Here is a 19,247-nt window from a genome sequence, read left to right on the forward strand (position 1 = left end):
AAAAAAACTTTTTCTACTTCATGGATACACAAATCCTTCTGCCTCCCAATATTTATCAGTCTCTCATCTTTTGAAAATATCCGAGATCCTCATGTCAAAGTGGATAATTTTACAGAACATGTTGGGTATTGAGCCCCTCCAGCCTGTTCCACCATTCAGTCAGCTCATAGCTGATCTGTATCTGAACCATTTACTCACCTTGGTTTTATAACCTTTGTGTGAAGAAGCGCTTCGTGAAATCCCCCCTTGATCTCTCTCATCCTGACCCACACTTTCCCCCTGTTGGCTGGAAGGGCTTGACATGGAGCAGCGCCGCCATCTGCTGGCAGTACTGTGAATGACCACTTGCACTGTCAGCTGCCTTTCAGTTGGAGATCATTGAGTGAGGCCATAATAAATATAACAATAATAATCTTTATTATTGTCGCAATTTATTATTTAGGGCAGCACGGTAGCCTTGTGGATAGCACAATTGCTTCACAGCTCCAGGGTCCCAGGTTCGATTCCGGCTTGGGTCACTGTCTGTGCGGAGTCTGCACATCCTCCCCGTGTGTGCGTGGGTTTCCTCCGGGTGCTCCGGTTTCCTCCCACAGTCCAAAGATGTGCAGGTTAGGTGGATTGGCCATGATAAATTGCCCTTAGTGTCCAAAATTGCCCTTAGTGTTGGGTGGGGTTACTGGGTTATGGGGATAGGGTGGCGGTGTTGACCTTGGGTAGGGTGCTCTTTCCAAGGGCCGGTGCAGACTCGATGGGCCGATTGGCCTCCTTCTGCACTGTAAATTCTATGAAAGTCGGCTTACATTAACACTGCAATGAAGTTACTGTGAAAAGCCCCTTAGTCGCCACATTCCGGCTCCTGTTCGGGTACACAGAGGGAGAATTCAGAATGTACAAATTAACTAACAGCACATCTTTCGGGGCTTGTAGGAGGAAACCGGAGCACCCGGAGGAAACCCACACAGACACAGGGAGAACCTGTGGATCCACACAGACAGTGGCCCAAGTAGGGAATCGCTCCTGGGACCCTGGAGCTGTGTAGCAACAGTGCTAACCACTGTGCTACAGTGCTGCCCACTATTCTCTACACAAACCATCTGAACCCCTCGATTAGATTCCAGTCTGTAACTCACTCCCAGGTATCCATTATTCTATATATAAACCATCTGAATCCATCGATTAGATTCCAGTCTGTAACTCACTCCCAGGTATCCATTATTCTATATATAAACCATCTGAACCCCTCGATTAGATTCCAGTCTGTAACTCACTCCCAGGTATTCATTATTCTATATATAAACCATCTGAACTCCTCGATTAGATTCCAGTCTGTAACTCACCCCCAGGTATCCATTATTCTATATATAAACCATCTGAACCCCTCGATTAGATTCCAGTTTGTAACTCACTCCCAGGTATTCATTATTCTATATATAAACCATCTGAACTCCTCGATTAGATTCCAGTCTGTAACTCACCCCCAGGTATCCATTACTCTATATATAAACCATCTGAACCCCTCGATTAGATTCCAGTCTGTAACTCACCCCCAGGTATCCATTATTCTATATATAAACCATCTGAACCCCTCGATTAGATTCCAGTCTGTAACTCACTCCCAGGTATCCACTATTCTATATATAAACCATCTGAACCCCTTGATTAGATTCCAGTCTGTAACTCACTCCCAGGTATCTATTCCATATATAAACCATGTGAACCCCTCGATTAGATTCCAGTCTGTAACTCACCCCCAGGTATCCATTATTCTATATAGAAACCATGTGAACCCCTCGATTAGATTCTAGTCTGTGACTCACTCCCAGGTATCCATTATTCTATATATAAACCATCTGAACCCCTCGATTAGATTCCAGTCTGTAACTCACTCCCAGGTATCCATTATTCTATATATAAACCATCTGAACCCCTCGATTAGATTCCAGTCTGTAACTCACCCCCAGGTATCCATTATTCTATATATAAACCATCTGAACCCCTCGATTAGATTCCAGTCTGTAACTCACTCCCAGGTATCCATTATTCTATATATAAACCATCTGAACCCCTCGATTAGATTCCAGTCTGTAACTCACTCCCAGGTATCCATTATTCTATATCTAAACCATCTGAACCCCTCGATTAGATTCCAGTCTGTGACTCACTCCCGGGTATCCATTATTCTATATCTAAACCATCTGAACCCCTCGATTAGATTCCAGTCTGTGACTCACTCCCAGGTATCCATTATTCTATATATAAACCATCTGAACCCCTCGATTAGATTCCAGTCTGTAACTCACTCCCAGGTATCCATTATTCTATATCTAAACCATCTGAACCCCTCGATTAGATTCCAGTCTGTGACTCACTCCCGGGTATCCATTATTCTATATATAAACCATCTGAACCCCTCGATTAGATTCCAATCTGTAACTCACTCCCAGGTATCCATTATTCTATATATAAATCACCTGAACCCCTCGATTAGATTCCAGTCCGTAACTCACTCCCAGGGATCCATTATTCGCTATATAAACCATCTGAACCCCTCGATTAGATTCCAGTCTGTAAATCACTCCCAGGTATCCATTATTCTATATATAAACCATCTGAACCCCTCGATTAGATTCCAGTCTGCAACTCACTCCCAGGCATCCATTATTCTATATATAAACCATCTGAACCCCTCGATTAGATTCCAGTGTGCAACTCACTCCCAGGCATCCATTATTCTATATATAAACCATCTGAACCCCTCGATTAGATTCCAGTCTGCAACTCACTCCCAGGCATCCATTATTCTATATATAAACCATCTGAACCCCTCGATTAGATTCCAGTCTGTAACTCACTGTATCCCATCCCACCTTTAACTGTATCAAACTCAGTCTCGCACAAGAGGTCAAATTCACCCCACCCAGCGCCTCACTCTCCACCTTATCTCTCCCCCAACTCCTCCTCCCATTTCTCCTGAATCCTCATCACGTGCATTCCCCCTGCTTCCCCAGCCACCCGTATCGGTCCCCAATCCTACCCTCCTCCTCCATGTCTGGAAGCAGCAGCCGTTCCAATGGGACATACTTCGGCAGCCTGGGGAACCCTTTACACACCTTCCGTGCAAAGTCACTCACTTGTAGATACCTAAAATCACTCCCCCCTCGGGAGCTCTCCACTCTCCCACAGCTCTTCCAGACTGGCAAATCTCTCCTCCAAATATAAATCCCTGGCCCTCACCAACCCCACCTCTCTCCACCTCTTGTACATGCCATCCGTCTCCCCCGGTTTGTATCCGTGGTTCACACACAACAATGTGAGCACCGACATCCCCGCCATCCGAAACTGTCTCCTCAGCTGGTTCCACACCCTAACCGTGGACTGTACAACCGGGCTCTCCATATATCTCCTCGGTGACAACGGTAGTGCCACCGTTACCGTGGCCCTGAATCTGGGCCCCCTACAGGACTCCTCCTCCACCGTAACCCATTCCGGTCTCTCTCCCTCCCACTCTCACCTCACTTTCTCCACATTCACCACCCAATAAAAGTTAACAAGCAGATACAGTGAACTATTAGGAAGGTAAATGGTATCTTAGCCTTTATTACAACGGGGCTGAAGTATAAGACTATAAATCTTGCTGCAATGTAACAGGGATTGAGTGTGGTCACAGCTGGATGACTGTGGACAGTTTTAGTCTCCGTACCTGAGGAAACATGTACTTGCCTTAGAGGGAGCAATGAAGGTTCACGGAATTGATTCTTGGGATGAAAGGGTTTTCCAATATGAGGAAGGATTGAGTTGGATGGATCAATATTGTTTGAAGTTTAGAAGAACAACAGGTTTCTTATTGAAACATGTACAATTCTCAGAGATTGTGACAGGGTAGTTGCTGAGACTCGTCCAGAACGAGGGGGTCACAGAATCAGGATAAGGGGTTGTCCATTTAAGACTGAGATGAGGAGAAATTCCTTCCCTCAGAGAGAGTTGTGAATCTTTGGGATTCTCTCTCTCGGTGAGATGTCAGTGAGTATATTCCACACACAGATCGATATATTCCTGAGTGCAAAGAGAATGAAGGGATAGGAGGGAAAAGTGGAGTCGGTGCTGATGATCAGACAGGATCTTACTGAATGGTCACATGTCCTACTCCGGAACCTATTCTGATATTCTCATTCCTGATACCACCACCTGGAGGTTCCCTTCCAGTCACTCACCATCCCGACTGGGAAACATATCGGCCGTTCCTTCACTGTCACTGGGTCAGAATCCTGGAACTCCCTCCCTAACAGCACTGTGGGTGTACCTACACCACCTTCTCAAGGGCAATTAGGGATGGGTAACGAGGGCTCAGCCAGCGACATCCACATCCCAGACAGGAGAGAAAACATTCTTTCTGCTCATTCACTGAATCGATAATCATCACACCAGGTGTCTGTCCCGTCTTCAAATAAAATATTTATTCAAGGGAGGAAACAAAATAAAGATTCACAATGAATTGTTCGAGAGCTGGGCACAGTTACCACAATTCAGGAGATTTTGCTTCATTCTATACCAGCCCAGTGTTTCTGGGTCCCATTATATTCAGAGAGGGACAGTGGGATGGGTGGAGAATCTGAGTTAAATTTACAGAATAAACAATACAGAAACACACTCACCCCCTGACAGCACACAGCAGAGAATCAGGACAACATGAGCTGTTCAGACAGTGAATCAGGCTTCTCACTAAAACTCCGACCTCCCAAAACGTGTCCCACTGTGTTACCCACTGAGCAGTGTGAGTGGGTCAGGGTTATCACCAGACTTATTATTACAAGGATTAAAGATGGGGTAGAGTTTCTCGGTGAATGTGTCAGTGAAGGTGTACAGGTGAGACATGTCCTCAGCATCGTAAAATGACACCTGTCCTCCCTCATAATCCAGGTAAATTCCCAACTTCCGGGGTTTCACTTTCCGCTGGGAGATGACATCTGGGATTTTCAATGATTTGCAGTCAGGAAGCCGGGCGATGACCCAGAATCCATTCTCAGGTGAACGTGTGATGTTTGCTTTCCTGTTGACAGACTCTCTGCAGACACCCACAACCCAGCCAGGCTTGTTTCCAAGACCCACCTCCCAGTAGTGTCTCCCTGATGTGAAACTCTGGGAGCTCAAAACATAATAGTATTCAGTAAATCTTCCCGGATGATCAGGTCGAGCTAGCTGCTCATTTCCGAACCTCACACTAGTCAGATCCTGGGAAATGATGAGATAGTTGTGTGCCGTCTCCGGGTCCAGGGTGAGAGATGCTGGAACTGGAAGAGAACATGATTGGGAAGCTGTTACTGTGAGAAAAACAGGAGTGAATGACGAGACGTGTACAGACGGTGATGGACATCACCACTTTGCTCAGCCCAGGAACTGTGGAAGCTGAGAGACAGGGGGCAGGAGTCTCCGTTTCTCCGATGCCGAAACCACGGCACGCGCCGGTTTGCCGTGGGTCACGGTGCTCCGCCCCCTCCAAACCAGCATCACTGAGACCTGCGCCCGCGCATTCGCCACCCAGTTTGAATATAATTCTCGGGCCCACCTGCGATGTTCTGCCTCCGATAGGCCGAGTTCCCGACAATGCGGCCACGCGTGGTCTCAGCGTTCGCGAGCCTGGCGTGGCGGCTGCGGAGAGAGAGTGGGCATGCGGACAGTGTCCAGCGCCACCATACTGCGCCGAGAGCCGGGCCGTTGGCCGGGGGGGGGCTTCTGCCAGGGATGGGGGCTGGACTAGAAAAGGGCTGTGGGGTCGGGGTGGACGGGCTCATGGTCCAGGACAACCGGTGTCATCGTTTCTGTGCGATCGGTGCGTGTGCGTGTGGGGGGTGTAGGCGTCCGCACAGCTGCAGCTTGTCAGCCCTGCGCGTGTCCAGCGCGGACCCGCCGATTGTCCCACCATTTTCCGCGTGTTCCGCGGATGTTTCACGCAATGCCGGTGCTAGCCCCTCACCGGTAACGGAATCGGTGCGTGTGCGCAACCGATGTTTCCGTCGTCAAAGACCGTGGATCGTTGGTGTCAGCATTTAAGATGCAGGAACGGCGAATCCAGCCCAGGAGATCTGAAGAAATGTCTCCCCATTCCCTCAGCTCCATTCACTCAGCTCAGATCAGCATCAATTCACTGGGAATAAAGATCTCTCTCCAGTACAAGACCTCGGTTAAGACGAGTTGTAGGAAGTCGGTCATCGCTCTGAACTCAATCTACTGGAATCTGACACTGGTTGTCCCCTGTTGATAATTTCAGCCCCCCCAGTGCTCACTGATCCTCATCAGCTTTGAACCCAGCAACACCTCGAACTTAAAATTCTTACTGTCCGCACCCTATCTCTGACACCTGCGGCAGCCTGGTAGCATTGTGGATAGCACAACTGCTTCACAGCTCCAGGACTAACTAGTGACGTGTACATGTTCGGCATGAATAACTTGTACACTTTGCCTCTATTAGTAAAGACCAGAATACTTTATACTTTATTAACTGTTCTCTCCACCTGTCCTGCTACTTTTAATAACTTATACACATACACATCAGGTTCCTCTGCTCCTGCTCACTCATTAAAGTTGTATCACTTATTTTATATTGCCTCTTCATGTTGTTTCTAACAAAATACACCACCTCTCCCTTCTCCGCATTGAACTTCATCTGCCACCTATCTGCCTCTTACACCAACTTGTCTATATCCCTCTGAAGTTCAACACTATCCTCCTCACAGTTGACAAGACTTCCAAGTTTTATATAATCTTCAAACGTTGAAATTTCCCCCTGCACACCAAGATCTAGATCATTATTATAAATCAGGGAGGGAAGAAGTCCTAATAAAGACATCTGGGTAACACATCTCCGAACATTCCTCCAGCCCAAAAAATATCCATGAACTCTCTATGCTTCCTCTTATTCAAATGCCAATTTTGTTCCATGTTGCTGTTGTCCCTTTTAGTCCGTAAGCTATGACTTTTTTCACAAGTCTGTTCTGTGGCACTGTATCGAATCTCTTCTGAAAATCCACATGCACCATTATCCTCATTGACACTTTGTGTTATCAGTTTAAAAAACCCCAGAAAGTTATTTAAACATGACTTCCCCTTACAATCATCTATGAAACAGGTAGTAAGGCCTGAAATTGTCCAGTCCTCTGGCACCTCGCCTGAGTCTAGAGAAGATGGAGCATTATGGTCAGTGGCACTGCAATTTCCACTGTCAACGCCTTGTCAACGTTTGTGACAGTTCATGGGCAGCACGGTAGCATTGTGGATAGCACAATTGCTTCACAGCTCCAGGGTCCCAGGTTCGATTCCGGCTTGGGTCACTGTCTGTGCGGAGTCTGCACATCCTCCCTGCGTGCGCGTGGGTTTCCTCCGGGTGCTCCGGTTTCCTCCCACAGTCCAAAGATGTGCAGGTTTGGTGGATTGGCCAAGCTAAAATTGCCCTTAGTGTCCAAAATTGCCCTTAGTGTTGGGTGGGGTTACTGGGTTATGGGGATAGGGTGGAAGTGTTGACCTTGGGTAGGGTGCTCTTTCCAAGAGCCGGTGCAGATGGGCTGAATGGCCTCCTTCTGCGCTGTAAATTCTATGATAATCCAATAACTTGTCCATGTTGAAGCCTTCCAGTGACAGGGTTTCCTCCTCTCTTACCATGGCCTGCCTTGTATGAAGGGACCATGTGTATTGTAAGTAAATTTGATGGTGACAGATAGAGGTAGCAAAGTATGTTGTGAGGAGGACACAGAGACACGGAATTTCATTCCCAAGTTGGGTGGGCGGGGTGGATAGTTTGGTTACTTTGCAAAACCAGCTCGGGGGAATCTGCCCTGAGCCACGGCATTTCCGCTGTAGGAGGCCGTGTGCATAGTGAGTCCGGCCAGTCACCCCGAGCAACAACGTGGAGGCAGCTACAGGGGCAACCAAATGGCAAGGTGGGCTGTTTGAAAGACTCACCTGTGTGCTCAGGGGATCCATACTCGTTACAATTAAAAGAATGAAACATAAATAATTACATCTGGAATATTGTCTACAGTTTTGGTCCACTTACCTAAGGGATATAATTGCATTGGAAACAATTCCGAGAAGCTTCACTGGGCTCATTCCGGGATGAAGGGGTTGTTTTATGGGGAAAGGTTGAACCGGTTGGAACGATACTCATTGGAGTTCAGAAGAATGAAAGGTGATCTTCGTGAAGCATCCAGGACTCAGAGCAGGATTGACAGGACCGATGCTGAGAGGATGTTTAATCAATAGGAATCTACAACGAGGTGTCACCGTTTAAAAATAAGCGACCTCTCATTTAAGATGGAGACGAGGAGGAATTTCTTCTCCGAGGGTCATCGGTCTCTGGAATTCTCTCCCACAGAGAGTTAGGGACATGGGTCATTGAATATGTTCAAGGCTGAGTCAGACAGATGTTGATGGACAGGTGAGTTAAGGGTTATCGGGGATGGGCAGAAGCACCGGGTTGAGGCCACAATAGGATTAACTATTATCTTGTTGAATGGCAGAGCAGGCTCAATGGGCGAGTCCGACTCTTATTTCTGATGATCATTTCATCAGTGCGTCAAACCTCATTAATCACGTGGATAACAGCAGGGGGACGGTAATATACAGAGAATGATACCTGGAGAAATCGCTGCTCTCATTTCCCTCCACACTTTGATGTATTTGACTGGTTCACCAGCGATATCCGCAGGTAACTGAGTGGAGACAGTTCCAGGCTTGTGAAACTCCATCTGACTCCTGTAAAAACAGGTCTGGAAATCAGTGTGTGTTAGAGAGACAGGAGTGATCACATCACAAAACTGTTTCTTTAAATCTGCTCACCTCGTCAACAGGTCCTGAATATCCTGAGGGGAAAGAAACAGAATAGATATGATCGACTCAGATTAGAGTTCTTGTTGCTGTAAATCCCGAGTAGAAATTATGAAGAGGGACAGAATCGAGACAAGGAATCAGATAGAAAATAACTTTCCCTTTTTCCTTTCATTCCCTCTCTGAGCTCATCCTGGTCATCAGACCCACCTCCTGTCCCCTCCATCCTCTTCCCCAAAACTACTGATCTCCCAACCTCCCCTCTTGGTCCCCATGTTAGCTGGGATTGTCTCTCCTTTAGATCTACATCTTCACCCCTCTCGCCTCCTCATTATCCTCGATCAGTCTGCAACCTTTGACACGGTCGATCACACCATCCTCCTCCACTGCCTCTCCACTGTTGTCCAGCTGGGTGTTCTGCCCGCACCAGTTCCCACTCTTATCTCTCTAACCGTAGCCCCCATCACCCCTGTGGTTGGTGAACTACATTGGCTCCCGGTTCAACAACGTATTGATGTTGAAAATACTCATCCTTGTTTTCAAATTCCTCCATGGCCTCACTCCTCCCTATCTCTGTAATCTCCTCCAGCTCCACAACCCTCCGAGACATCCTCTAATTTGTGTCTCTTGTCCATCCCCAATATTAATCCCAACACTATTGCTGGCTGAGGCTTGATTTGAATCCAGCGTTCGCAGGATCAGGAGCAGCAAAACCCACAGCTCAATAAAGATCTACCGACTCCACTTTAACAACGCATCTTAACCCCGTCCTCAGTAGAACTCCATGTGCAGCAGTGGAAACGTCTCCAGTTCCCAGCCCAGCTCTCTCTGAGTCCAATCATCAATCAGTGCCGTGGTTACACTGAGTATCGGAATCACACTGAGATTCTCTCACCTCATTTCCCATTGGACCCTTACTGACAGCAGAAAGAAACAATCACCCAACCAATCAGACTGAGGCCTTGCCCAATCCCAGAGGTTAAAGGTCAGAGTGCCCGCCCTCAGTCTCTGGAATGTTTCACTGGACAAGACAAAGAGATTTTGTACCTTGAGGAACTCTGGGGCCTCTTGTACCTCCAGCCTAGATTTTAGATCTCTTATTGCTCCTTCAAGAGAAGACAATTCATCCATGGTTTTGGTTAAATTGCTCTCCATTTCCTCGAACACTTTATTGCTTTTTCTCTCCAACTCTGCTTTCAGCAGCTCCTTCTTCTCAAACAGGAACTTGTGCATCTTTTCAAATTCACTGTTGATTTCATTTCTCAGTCTGTCAACTTCAGCCTGGAACAGATTGAATACAGAACGGAATAAAAAACGTTTATAATCCCAGTGACCCTGGGATAAAAATTGATATCCAGCAAGGATAACAAATAATAACAGCTCACTGCCTGCTGAACAGTTTGATGGAACTTTGGCTGTGTGGGAGTGATTTACAAACATGATTCAGTGATTCCAATAGTTTATCATTAAATAACAGACATCAAGGACTGAATCACCGAGTGGAATCTAATCGCGGAATGCAGATGGTTTATATATAGAAGAATGGATACCTGGGGGTGAATTACAGACTGGAATCTTATCGAGGGGTTCAGATAGTGGATATCTAGAATTATGGATACCTGGGGGTGAGTTACATAATGGAATCTAATCGAGGGGTTCAGATGGTTTATATATAGAATAATGGACACCTGGGAGTGAGTTACAGACTGGAATCTAATCAAGGGGTTCAGATGGTTTTCCATAGAATAATGGATACCTGGGAGTGAGTTACAGACTGGAATCTAATCGAGGGGTTCAGATGGTTTATATATAGAATAATGGATACACGGGAGTGAGTTACTGACTGGAATCTAATCGAGGGGTTCAGATGGTTTATATATAGAATAATGGATACACAGGAGCGAGTTACAGACTGGAATCTAATCGAGGGGTTCAAATGGCTTATATATAGAATAATGGATACACGGGAGTGAGTTACAGACTGGAATCTAATCGAGGGGTCCTGATGGTTTATGTATAGAAGAATGGATGCCTGGGGGTGAGTTACAGACTGGAATCTAATCGAGGGGTTCAGATGGTTTATATATAGAATAATGGATACCTGGGAGTGAGTAACAGACTGGAATCTAATCGAGGGATTCAGATGGTTTATGTATAGAAGAATGGATGCCTGGGGGTGAGTTACAGACTGGAATCTAATCGAGGGGTTCAGATGATTTATATGTAGAATAATGGATACCTGGGAGTGGGCTACAGACTGGAATCTAATCGAGGGGTTCAGATAGTGGATATCTAGAATTATGGATACCTGGGGGTAAGTTACATAATGGAATCTAATCGAGGGGTTCAGATGGTTTATATATAGAATAATGGATGCCTGGGAGTGAATTACAGACTGGAATCTAATCGAGGGGTTCAGATGGTTTATATATTGAATAATGGATACCTGGGAGTGAGTTACAGACTGGAATCTAATCGAGGGGTACAGATGGTTTATATATAGAATAATGGATACCTGGGAGTGAGTCACAGACTGGAATCTAATCGAGGGGTTCAGATGGCTTATATATAGAATAATGGATACACGGGAGTGAGTTACAGACTGGAATCTAATCGAGGGGTCCTGATGGTTTATGTATAGAATAATGGATACACGGGAGTGAGTTACAGACTGGAAGCTAATCGAGGGGTTCAGATGGTTTATATATAGAATAATGGATACCTGGGAGTGAGTTACAGGCTGGAATCTAATCGAGGGGTCCAGATGGTTTATAGATAGAAGAATGGATACACGGGAGTGAGTTACACACTGGATTCTAATCGAGGGGTTCAGATGGTTTATATATAGAATAATGGATACCCGGGAGTGAGTTACAGACTGGAATCTAATCGAGGGGTTCAGATGGTTTATATATAGAATAATGGATACCTGGGAGTGAGTTACAGACTGGAATCTAATCGAGGGGTTCAGATGGTTTATATATAGAATAATGGATACCTGGGAGTTAGTTACAGACAAGATGTATTTAATCAATTGATGGGATTGGTTTGAGTGAGAAAATAAGACATTTACACATTATTAGAATAATCTGCAGTTTACAGACGGTCCGTTATATTACAGTTTGGGGAGCAGCCCACAGTGTACTTTGGAGCAGCAGCATTTTATTCAGTAAAACTCTCTCTCTAACTGTGTGGGAAGCTCACTCACTCTCAATAACAAACATAGAGAAGTTTACACAAAGCCTAAAGGCCAGTCTCCTACCTTCATGTGTAAAATCCCATCCTCGCGTTCTCTTTTACTGTGGAGACTGAGGTCCATTTCCTTCTGCAGAGTTTCCAATGATGTTTCTAACTTGTTCTGAGACAGAAAGGACACAAAGGGGTTTGTCAAAGGAAACAATCATTGTCACATTCTGGAGGAGTTTGCTGTTTTAAATAGAGTGAGACTAGTGAGGTAGAGAAGGAGATATTCTCAGGATTGACACTCAATAAACAAAGTAGAAGCTGTGGGTTAATTCTGTTTATTGCAATTATCCTCCTCCAGGTTAATTCCCCTCCTCAATCAATCCTTTCCTTGTTCCAACCCTCTCCTCTTTACATTCCTCTCCCCTTCCTTACCCCTTTCTCTCCTGCCCTCTCTTCCGCTCCCCACATTCTACAAACACTCTCTCTCTCTATTACTTACACCCTGTCCCTCTTCCCCATCTACATGTGTCAGTAGCATTGATCCAGTACCTTGTATATCTGGGCTGCCTCCTTTATTGGGATCACACTGTGCGTCTTATGAGCTCTGGACATCCCACACACCACACAGATCGTTTTGTGTTCAACTTCACAGAAGAGTTTCAGCTTCTCTTCGTGTTCCTGACAGTAAAACTCCTCCTGTGGTTGTGTCACCTTCACCTTCTGCCCTCTGAACTTCTCCACGATGTTAATCAGGGTCAGAGCGGGCCTGATGTTCCTCTGGGTGAAGACCTGTCGACACTGGGGGCAGGAAACATCGCCCGGGACCTTCTGCCAACTCTGAGAGATGCAGGAGCTGCAGAAATGATGTCCACATTCCAGAGACACCGGCTGGGTGAATATCTCCAGACAGATGGGACAGGTTAGTTCCTGTGTGAGATCTGGAGACGCCATCCCAGTGCTCAGAGTCTCTCTCTCCTTCCCTGTTCCAGCTCTGTCACTTTCAATTCCTGTTCAGGGCTGCACTTCCTGGATTTCACTTCACGTGATCAGTGACACACTCAGTGTCAGGAACTTTGGAATTAAATCAAACTGACCCCTTTATTGTGTCTGGAGCCTTTTTCACTTTTATAAAGTCAGCTTTATAACATTATTTCTCTTCTCCCTCGCTACAAACTCACTCCTTGAAAACTCTCTCCCCCCTTTCCCCACCTCCCTCAACTCCCCCTGTCTGTGGAACTCAGCAGTGACTTTCTCAGTTAAAATCCAGACCATCCTTACAGCTGTTTCTGTTACTAACCTCCTGCCCCCCCCCAACCCACTGACCAAACATCCCCCCTTCACCCCCACATCTTTATCTATTTTATCTCCCCCCACCCTCCCCTCCCCAAGTCCTTTCCAAATCCATCTCATCCCTGAGCCCCTCCTTATCCTCTCTCCACCCTGTCCCCATCTGACCCTCATTCTTACAAAACACATCTTTTCGAAAATGTCCACCCCCATCTCCAACCTCCCCCTAGTTCCCCAAATTCCTGGAGAGTCCTCTCCCTCCCAAATCCGGGCCCATCTTTCCCTCCTCAATCCTGCCTGAACCTCTCCGATCAGCTTCTGGACAGGAAGATGGAAAGTTGGTGCCGAGTTTTGTGTAACTGGAGTGAAGAGGAACAATGCTGTGTTGGAGCTGCTCATTTCTCAGATGCTGCACATTCTCTGCCTGTGGGGAGAAGCGTCTCGAACAACAGATTCAGTCTCAATGTTGGGGCGTCATTCTCCGACCCCCCAGCGGGTCGGAGAATGGCCGTTGGCCGCCGTGAATCCCGCCCCCGAAGTCTCCGAAGGAGAAAAGTCGGCGGGGCGTTAATGTCGCCGCTGCCGCGGAGAATGTCACGGGTCTGCGCAAGGCAGCTGATTTTCGGCCTGCCGATATTCTCCCTTCCGGATGGGCCGAAGTCCGTCGACGTGATGACCGGTCACGTCGACGTAAATCAAACCTCCTTTTCATCGGCGTGAACCTGTGCTCCAGGCTCACGCCGACCAGCGTGGAGGTGAGTGACGGCCTGGGGGTTGGCCGCTGGGCAGGCGATGGCGTGGCCGCAGTCTGAATGTGTGGGGAGAGGTGTGTCTCGGGTTGTGTGTGTGCGGAGGGTGGGGGAGGGGGGGGTTAGAGTGGGCTGGGCTCCAGGAGAGTGCCGGGAGGGGGGGTCAGTGCCGGGGAGGGCCGGGAGGAGGATGGGGGGTCCGTGCCGTGGAGGAGGATGGGGTGTCCGTGCCAGGGAGGGGGATGGGGGGTCGGTGCTGGGGAGGGGGATGGGGGGTCCGTGCAGGGGAGGGGATGGGGGGTCCGTGCCGGGGAGGAGGATGGGGTGTCCGTGCCAGGGAGGGGGATGGGGGGTCCGTGCCAGGGAGGGGGATGGGGAGTCCGTGCCGGGGAGGAGGTTGGGGTCCGTGCCGGGAAGGGGGATGGGGGGTCCGTGCCGGGGAGCGGGATGGGGGGTCCGTGCCGGGGAGGAGGATGGGAGGTCCGTGCCGGGGAGGGGGATGGGGGGGGGGGTCCGTGCCGGGGAGGGGGATGGGGGGTCCGTGCCGGGGAGGGGGATGGGGGGTCCGTGCTGGGGAGGGGGATGGGGGGTCCGTGCTGGGGAGGGGGGATGGGGGGGTCCGTGCCGGGGAGGAGGATGGGGGGGTCCGTGCCGGGGAGGGGGATGGGGGTCCGTGCCGGGGATGAGGATGGGGGGGTCCGTGCCGGGGAGGGGTATGGGGGGTCCGTGCCGGGGATGAGGATGGGGGGGTCCGTGCCGGGGAGGGGGATGGGGGGTCCGTGCCGGGGAGGGGGATGGGGGGGGCAAGTGAGTTGGTCCACCTGGCCAGGTGCCAGCCTCCAACAGTTGGACCCATGCGGTCCATGCCACCTAGCTGGGGGGAAGGAGGGGATATGGGCAATGATGACATGTCGTTGTTCCCCCCCCCCCCCCCCCCCCCCCCCCCCCCCCCCCCCCCACCAGGCCGTCATGTTTTCAGACCATCCAGCGATGTTGGCTGCCGTGGTGGCAGCCGCTCATGTCCATGTTGCCCTGAATGAGGAGGAGGAGGAGGAGGAGGGGGAGGAGGAACGTGCCAGAGAGGCGGCGCAGGCTGCCGCAGAGGGGCAGGTGGCAGCCGCCCAGGCTGGAGGGACACCTGACCGACAGGACGAGGAGGGGGAGGAGGACGTCGCGGCCCCACGGCAACGGAGGCACCCGAGGGCGCCCCGTGTATACCGGCCCCGGCAGTCATACCAGGACCTCACGGACCAGGAATGCAGGAGGAGACTCCGGATGAGGCGGGAAACCGTGGCACACCTGCTGGCACCACCTGTCACTGCGTGGCCCTGGCGGGGGACACCCTCTCCCCGTGTACGTCAAGGTTACGGTTGCCCTGAACTTTTATGCAACGGGGTCATTCCAGGCACCGAGTGGGGACCTGTCCGGCATATCGCAGACATCGGTGCACCGGTGCATCCGGGCAGTGACAGATGCCCTTTATGCCATGGCGCACCGCTACATCCGCTTCCCCGTGGACCGGGCCAGCCAAGATCCCCGGGCCGTGGGCTTCTCTGCCATGGCTGGGTTCCCCATGGTCCAGGGCGCGATCGATGGGATGCACGTCGCCGTGCAGCCACCTGCAGATAACAGGGCCGTGTTCACCAATAGGAAGGGGACCTATTCGATGAACATACAGGTGGTCTGCGACCACCGCATGATGATCCTGCAAGTCTGCGCCCGTTACCCAGGCAGTGTACACGACTCATACGTGTTGTCGCGGTCATCCATCCCCGGCATGTACGAGGGACGCCATCCCCGGCTGAGGGGCTGGTTGCTGGGCGACAGGGGCTACCCATTGCGATCGTGGCTGATGACGCCTGTACGGAGGCCACGCAATGAGGCGGAGAACCGCTACAATGATGCCCATGTAGCGACAAGGGGAGTGATGGAGAGGTGCTTTGGCTTGCTGAAGATGCGTTTCAGGTGCCTGGACCTCTCTGGGGGAGCCCTCCAGTGTCGGTCAGATAGGGTCGGCCGCATCATTGTAGTGTGCTGCGTCCTGCACAACATAGCCCAACAGAGGGGCGATGTGCCGCAGGCAGAGGAGGGCGGAGTGGAGGAGCAGCAGGAAGAGGCGCAGTCCTCCCCAGATGAGGGAGATGGGGGCAATGGTCAGGGCAGACGGGCTAGACACAGGCGGGTGGCTGTCCACAGTTACCGGCTGGCCCAGCGGGCACGGGACAGACTGATCGACGCCCGCTTTACTGACTAGATGGGCGTGGGAATCGGGTAGTATGGCCACAGACCGCACACCATGGCAACAGCCGACCACCCACACCCCCCACCCATCCACCACCCTCCCCCGCCCTCCCCAACCCCACCCACCCCACCCGCATGCACACCACCCCCCCCATTGCCGATCCACCTGCGGCACAATTGCGGGTGGACGCATCTGCGGGGATGGGTGCCTCGACGTTTGCTCCTGCGATACACAATGAGGCATGCATGGTTAGACACGCAGGCAGTGATCAGGTGATATGGGGGAGGGGGGATATGGGGGAGGGGGGGATATGGGGAGGGGGGATATGGGGGAGGGGGGATATGGGGGAGGGAGAATATGGGGGAGGGGGGATATGGGGGAGGGGGGATATGGATATTGGGGGGGGGGAGATGCTCACCCTGGCTGCTCTGACGAGGTCGTTCACCTTCTTGTGGCACTGGGTGCCTGTCCGTGGTGTCAGGGCCGCAGCGGTGACGGCCTCTGCCACTTCCCTCCACAGACGCCGGCTGTGGCGTGGGGCAACTCTGCGGCCGTGCCCGGGATACAGGGCGTCCCTTCTCTGCTCCACCGCGTCCAGGAGCGCCTCCACATCGCGTGACTCGAACCTCGGGGCTGAGCGGCGGCCAGCCATCCAGTCGGGTGTTCCGGTCGGGTGTTCCGGTCGGGTGGGGGGGAGCAGCGCGTCCTTATGAGCCGTCACGCCGTGCGGCGTGTATGACGCTGCACGGCGTGAACCACGTGCGCAAGCGCGGATCCCGTCACGACGCTGCTCGCCTATTTCCGGCCGGAAACTTTACGACCATTTTTCCGGCGTGACGCAAGTCGGATCTGCGCCGTTTTTTGCGCCGATCGGCGGACTTTGCGCCGAAAACGGAGAATTTCGCCCTTGTTCTCTGATTTACGCTGCGGTCGAGTCCCTTTGGATGTTTCACTGCATTGAAGGCGCTATATAAATGTAATTTGTTGTTGCCTCTGACTGAATCAAAGTGTTTGTGCTGCAAACTGTCCTGAGGGGGGTCTTCAGTCCCAGTCAGACCCTGACACACACCCTCACACAGACAGACACGGACACACACACAGCCACACACACAGAGACATACACAAGCAAACAGACCCTGACACACACACACAGACAGACACAGACACTCACACAGACAGACACGGACACACACACCCTACCTGGGCAGAGCTTCCATTTACTGGAGGGTGATGAAGGGACAGGCTCTGTCAGTCACTGGATCACATTTACACATCTGGAACTGGGACATCGACTGCACAATAACATCTTTAAATTCCTGTTCACCTCCTGCTCCATCCGCTTGTTAATCTTCTGTTAGTTTGAACAAATCGTGAAGCTGATTCTGCTATTGCCTCACCCACAGTTTGTGATCATCTCACAAGACTTGTCACTGAGACAGTGATGCTCATTAAAGGATATTCGACTGGGGTGACAGCACTCAATGGGAGACAGTGAATCAGCCTCTTATTGAACATTCTGGACAATATCCCTTTCCATTGAATCCCACTGGGAGTCACTGTGAGTACATCGAGCCCGGATTTAAAATATTGCTTCACCTGAAACAAGGGCCTCGTCTCCATCCCCAAACCCAGTCAGAGTGAGTCCAGCCCTGAGCTGGTGGGCAAGGACACACTCCCTCTATTTGAACCGCGTCCCCTGCCCTGTTCTCAGTGAAGGGCAGTGACCTCCTCATTCTAATCACTCTCTGGGTAAAGATGTTTCTCCTGAATTCCCGATTGGATTTCCCAGTAACTCCCATATCTGAGGGGATTCTGATCCCCACACGGTGGGGACCGTCGGTGGCCACGTTTGAGGAATAGTCCGTCGCGCGGGGGGAATGTGTAAAATGGAAACATTTGTACAGATTGTAACATTGTGTGCTGGGGAGGATGTCCCCCAGGTTGCTGATGTTTTTGTGTTATTTAATTTATTTGGAATAAAATACATTAAAAAAACTTTTCCTACTTCATGGATACAAAAATCCTTCTGTCTCCCAATATTTATCAGTCTCTCATCTTTTAAAGACATCCTGAGATCCTCATGTCAAAGTGGATAATTTTACAGAACATGTTGGGTATTGAGCCCCTCCAGCATGTTCCACCATTCAGTCAGCTCATAGCTGATCTGTATCTGACCAACATTTACTCACCTTGGTTTTATAACCTTTGTGTGAAGAAGCGCTTCCTGAAATCCCCCCTTGATCTCTCTCATCCTGACCCACACTTTCCCCATGTTGGCTGGAAGGGCTTGACATGGAGCAGCGCCGCCATCTGCTGGCAGTACTGTGAATGACCTCTTGCACTGTCAGCTGCCTTTCAGTTGGAGACCAGTCTGTAACTCACTCCCAGGTATCCATTATTCTATATATAAACCATCTGAACCCCTCGATTAGATTCCAGTCTGTAACTCCCAGGTATCCATTATTCTATATATAAACCATCTGAACCCCTCGATTAGATTCCAGTCTGTAACTCACTCCCAGGTATCCACTATTCTATATATAAACCATCTGAACTCCTCGATTAGATTCCAGTCTGTAACTCACTCCCAGGTATCCACTATTCTCTATATAAACCATCTGAACTCGATTAGATTCCAGTCTGTAACTCACTCCCAGGTATCCACTATTCTCTATATAAACCATCTGAACCCCTCGATTAGATTCCAGTCTGTAACTCCCAGGTATCCATTATTCTCTATATAAACCATCTGAACCCCTCGATTAGATTCCAGTCTGTAACTCACTCCCAGGTATCCATTATTCTATATATAAACCATCTGAACCCCTCGATTAGATTCCAGTCTGTAACTCCCAGGTATCCATTATTCTATATATAAACCATCTGAACCCCTCGATTAGATTCCAGTCTGTAACTCCCAGGTATCCATTATTCTCTATATAAACCATCTGAACCACTCGATTAGA

The 19,247-nt window shown here is 49.9% G+C and overlaps 1 protein-coding gene across 1 annotated transcript; it reads right to left on the reverse strand.

Annotated features, from left to right (window-relative positions):
• Positions 1 to 4,439: 4,439 nt before the first annotated feature.
• LOC140389117 (zinc-binding protein A33-like) lies at positions 4,440 to 12,954 on the reverse strand. Its single transcript, XM_072473275.1, has 6 exons — positions 12,553 to 12,954; positions 12,080 to 12,175; positions 9,865 to 10,098; positions 8,830 to 8,852; positions 8,627 to 8,745; positions 4,440 to 5,366 (listed from the first exon to the last, which is right to left on the reverse strand). The coding sequence occupies exons 1-6, from the start codon at positions 12,952 to 12,954 to the stop codon at positions 4,756 to 4,758; spliced, it is 1,485 nt and encodes a 494-aa protein (XP_072329376.1). The 3' UTR covers positions 4,440 to 4,755.
• Positions 12,955 to 19,247: the final 6,293 nt, after the last annotated feature.

This window comes from Scyliorhinus torazame, chromosome 14 (assembly GCF_047496885.1).
Source record: "Scyliorhinus torazame isolate Kashiwa2021f chromosome 14, sScyTor2.1, whole genome shotgun sequence".
NCBI lineage: Eukaryota > Metazoa > Chordata > Chondrichthyes > Carcharhiniformes > Scyliorhinidae > Scyliorhinus > Scyliorhinus torazame.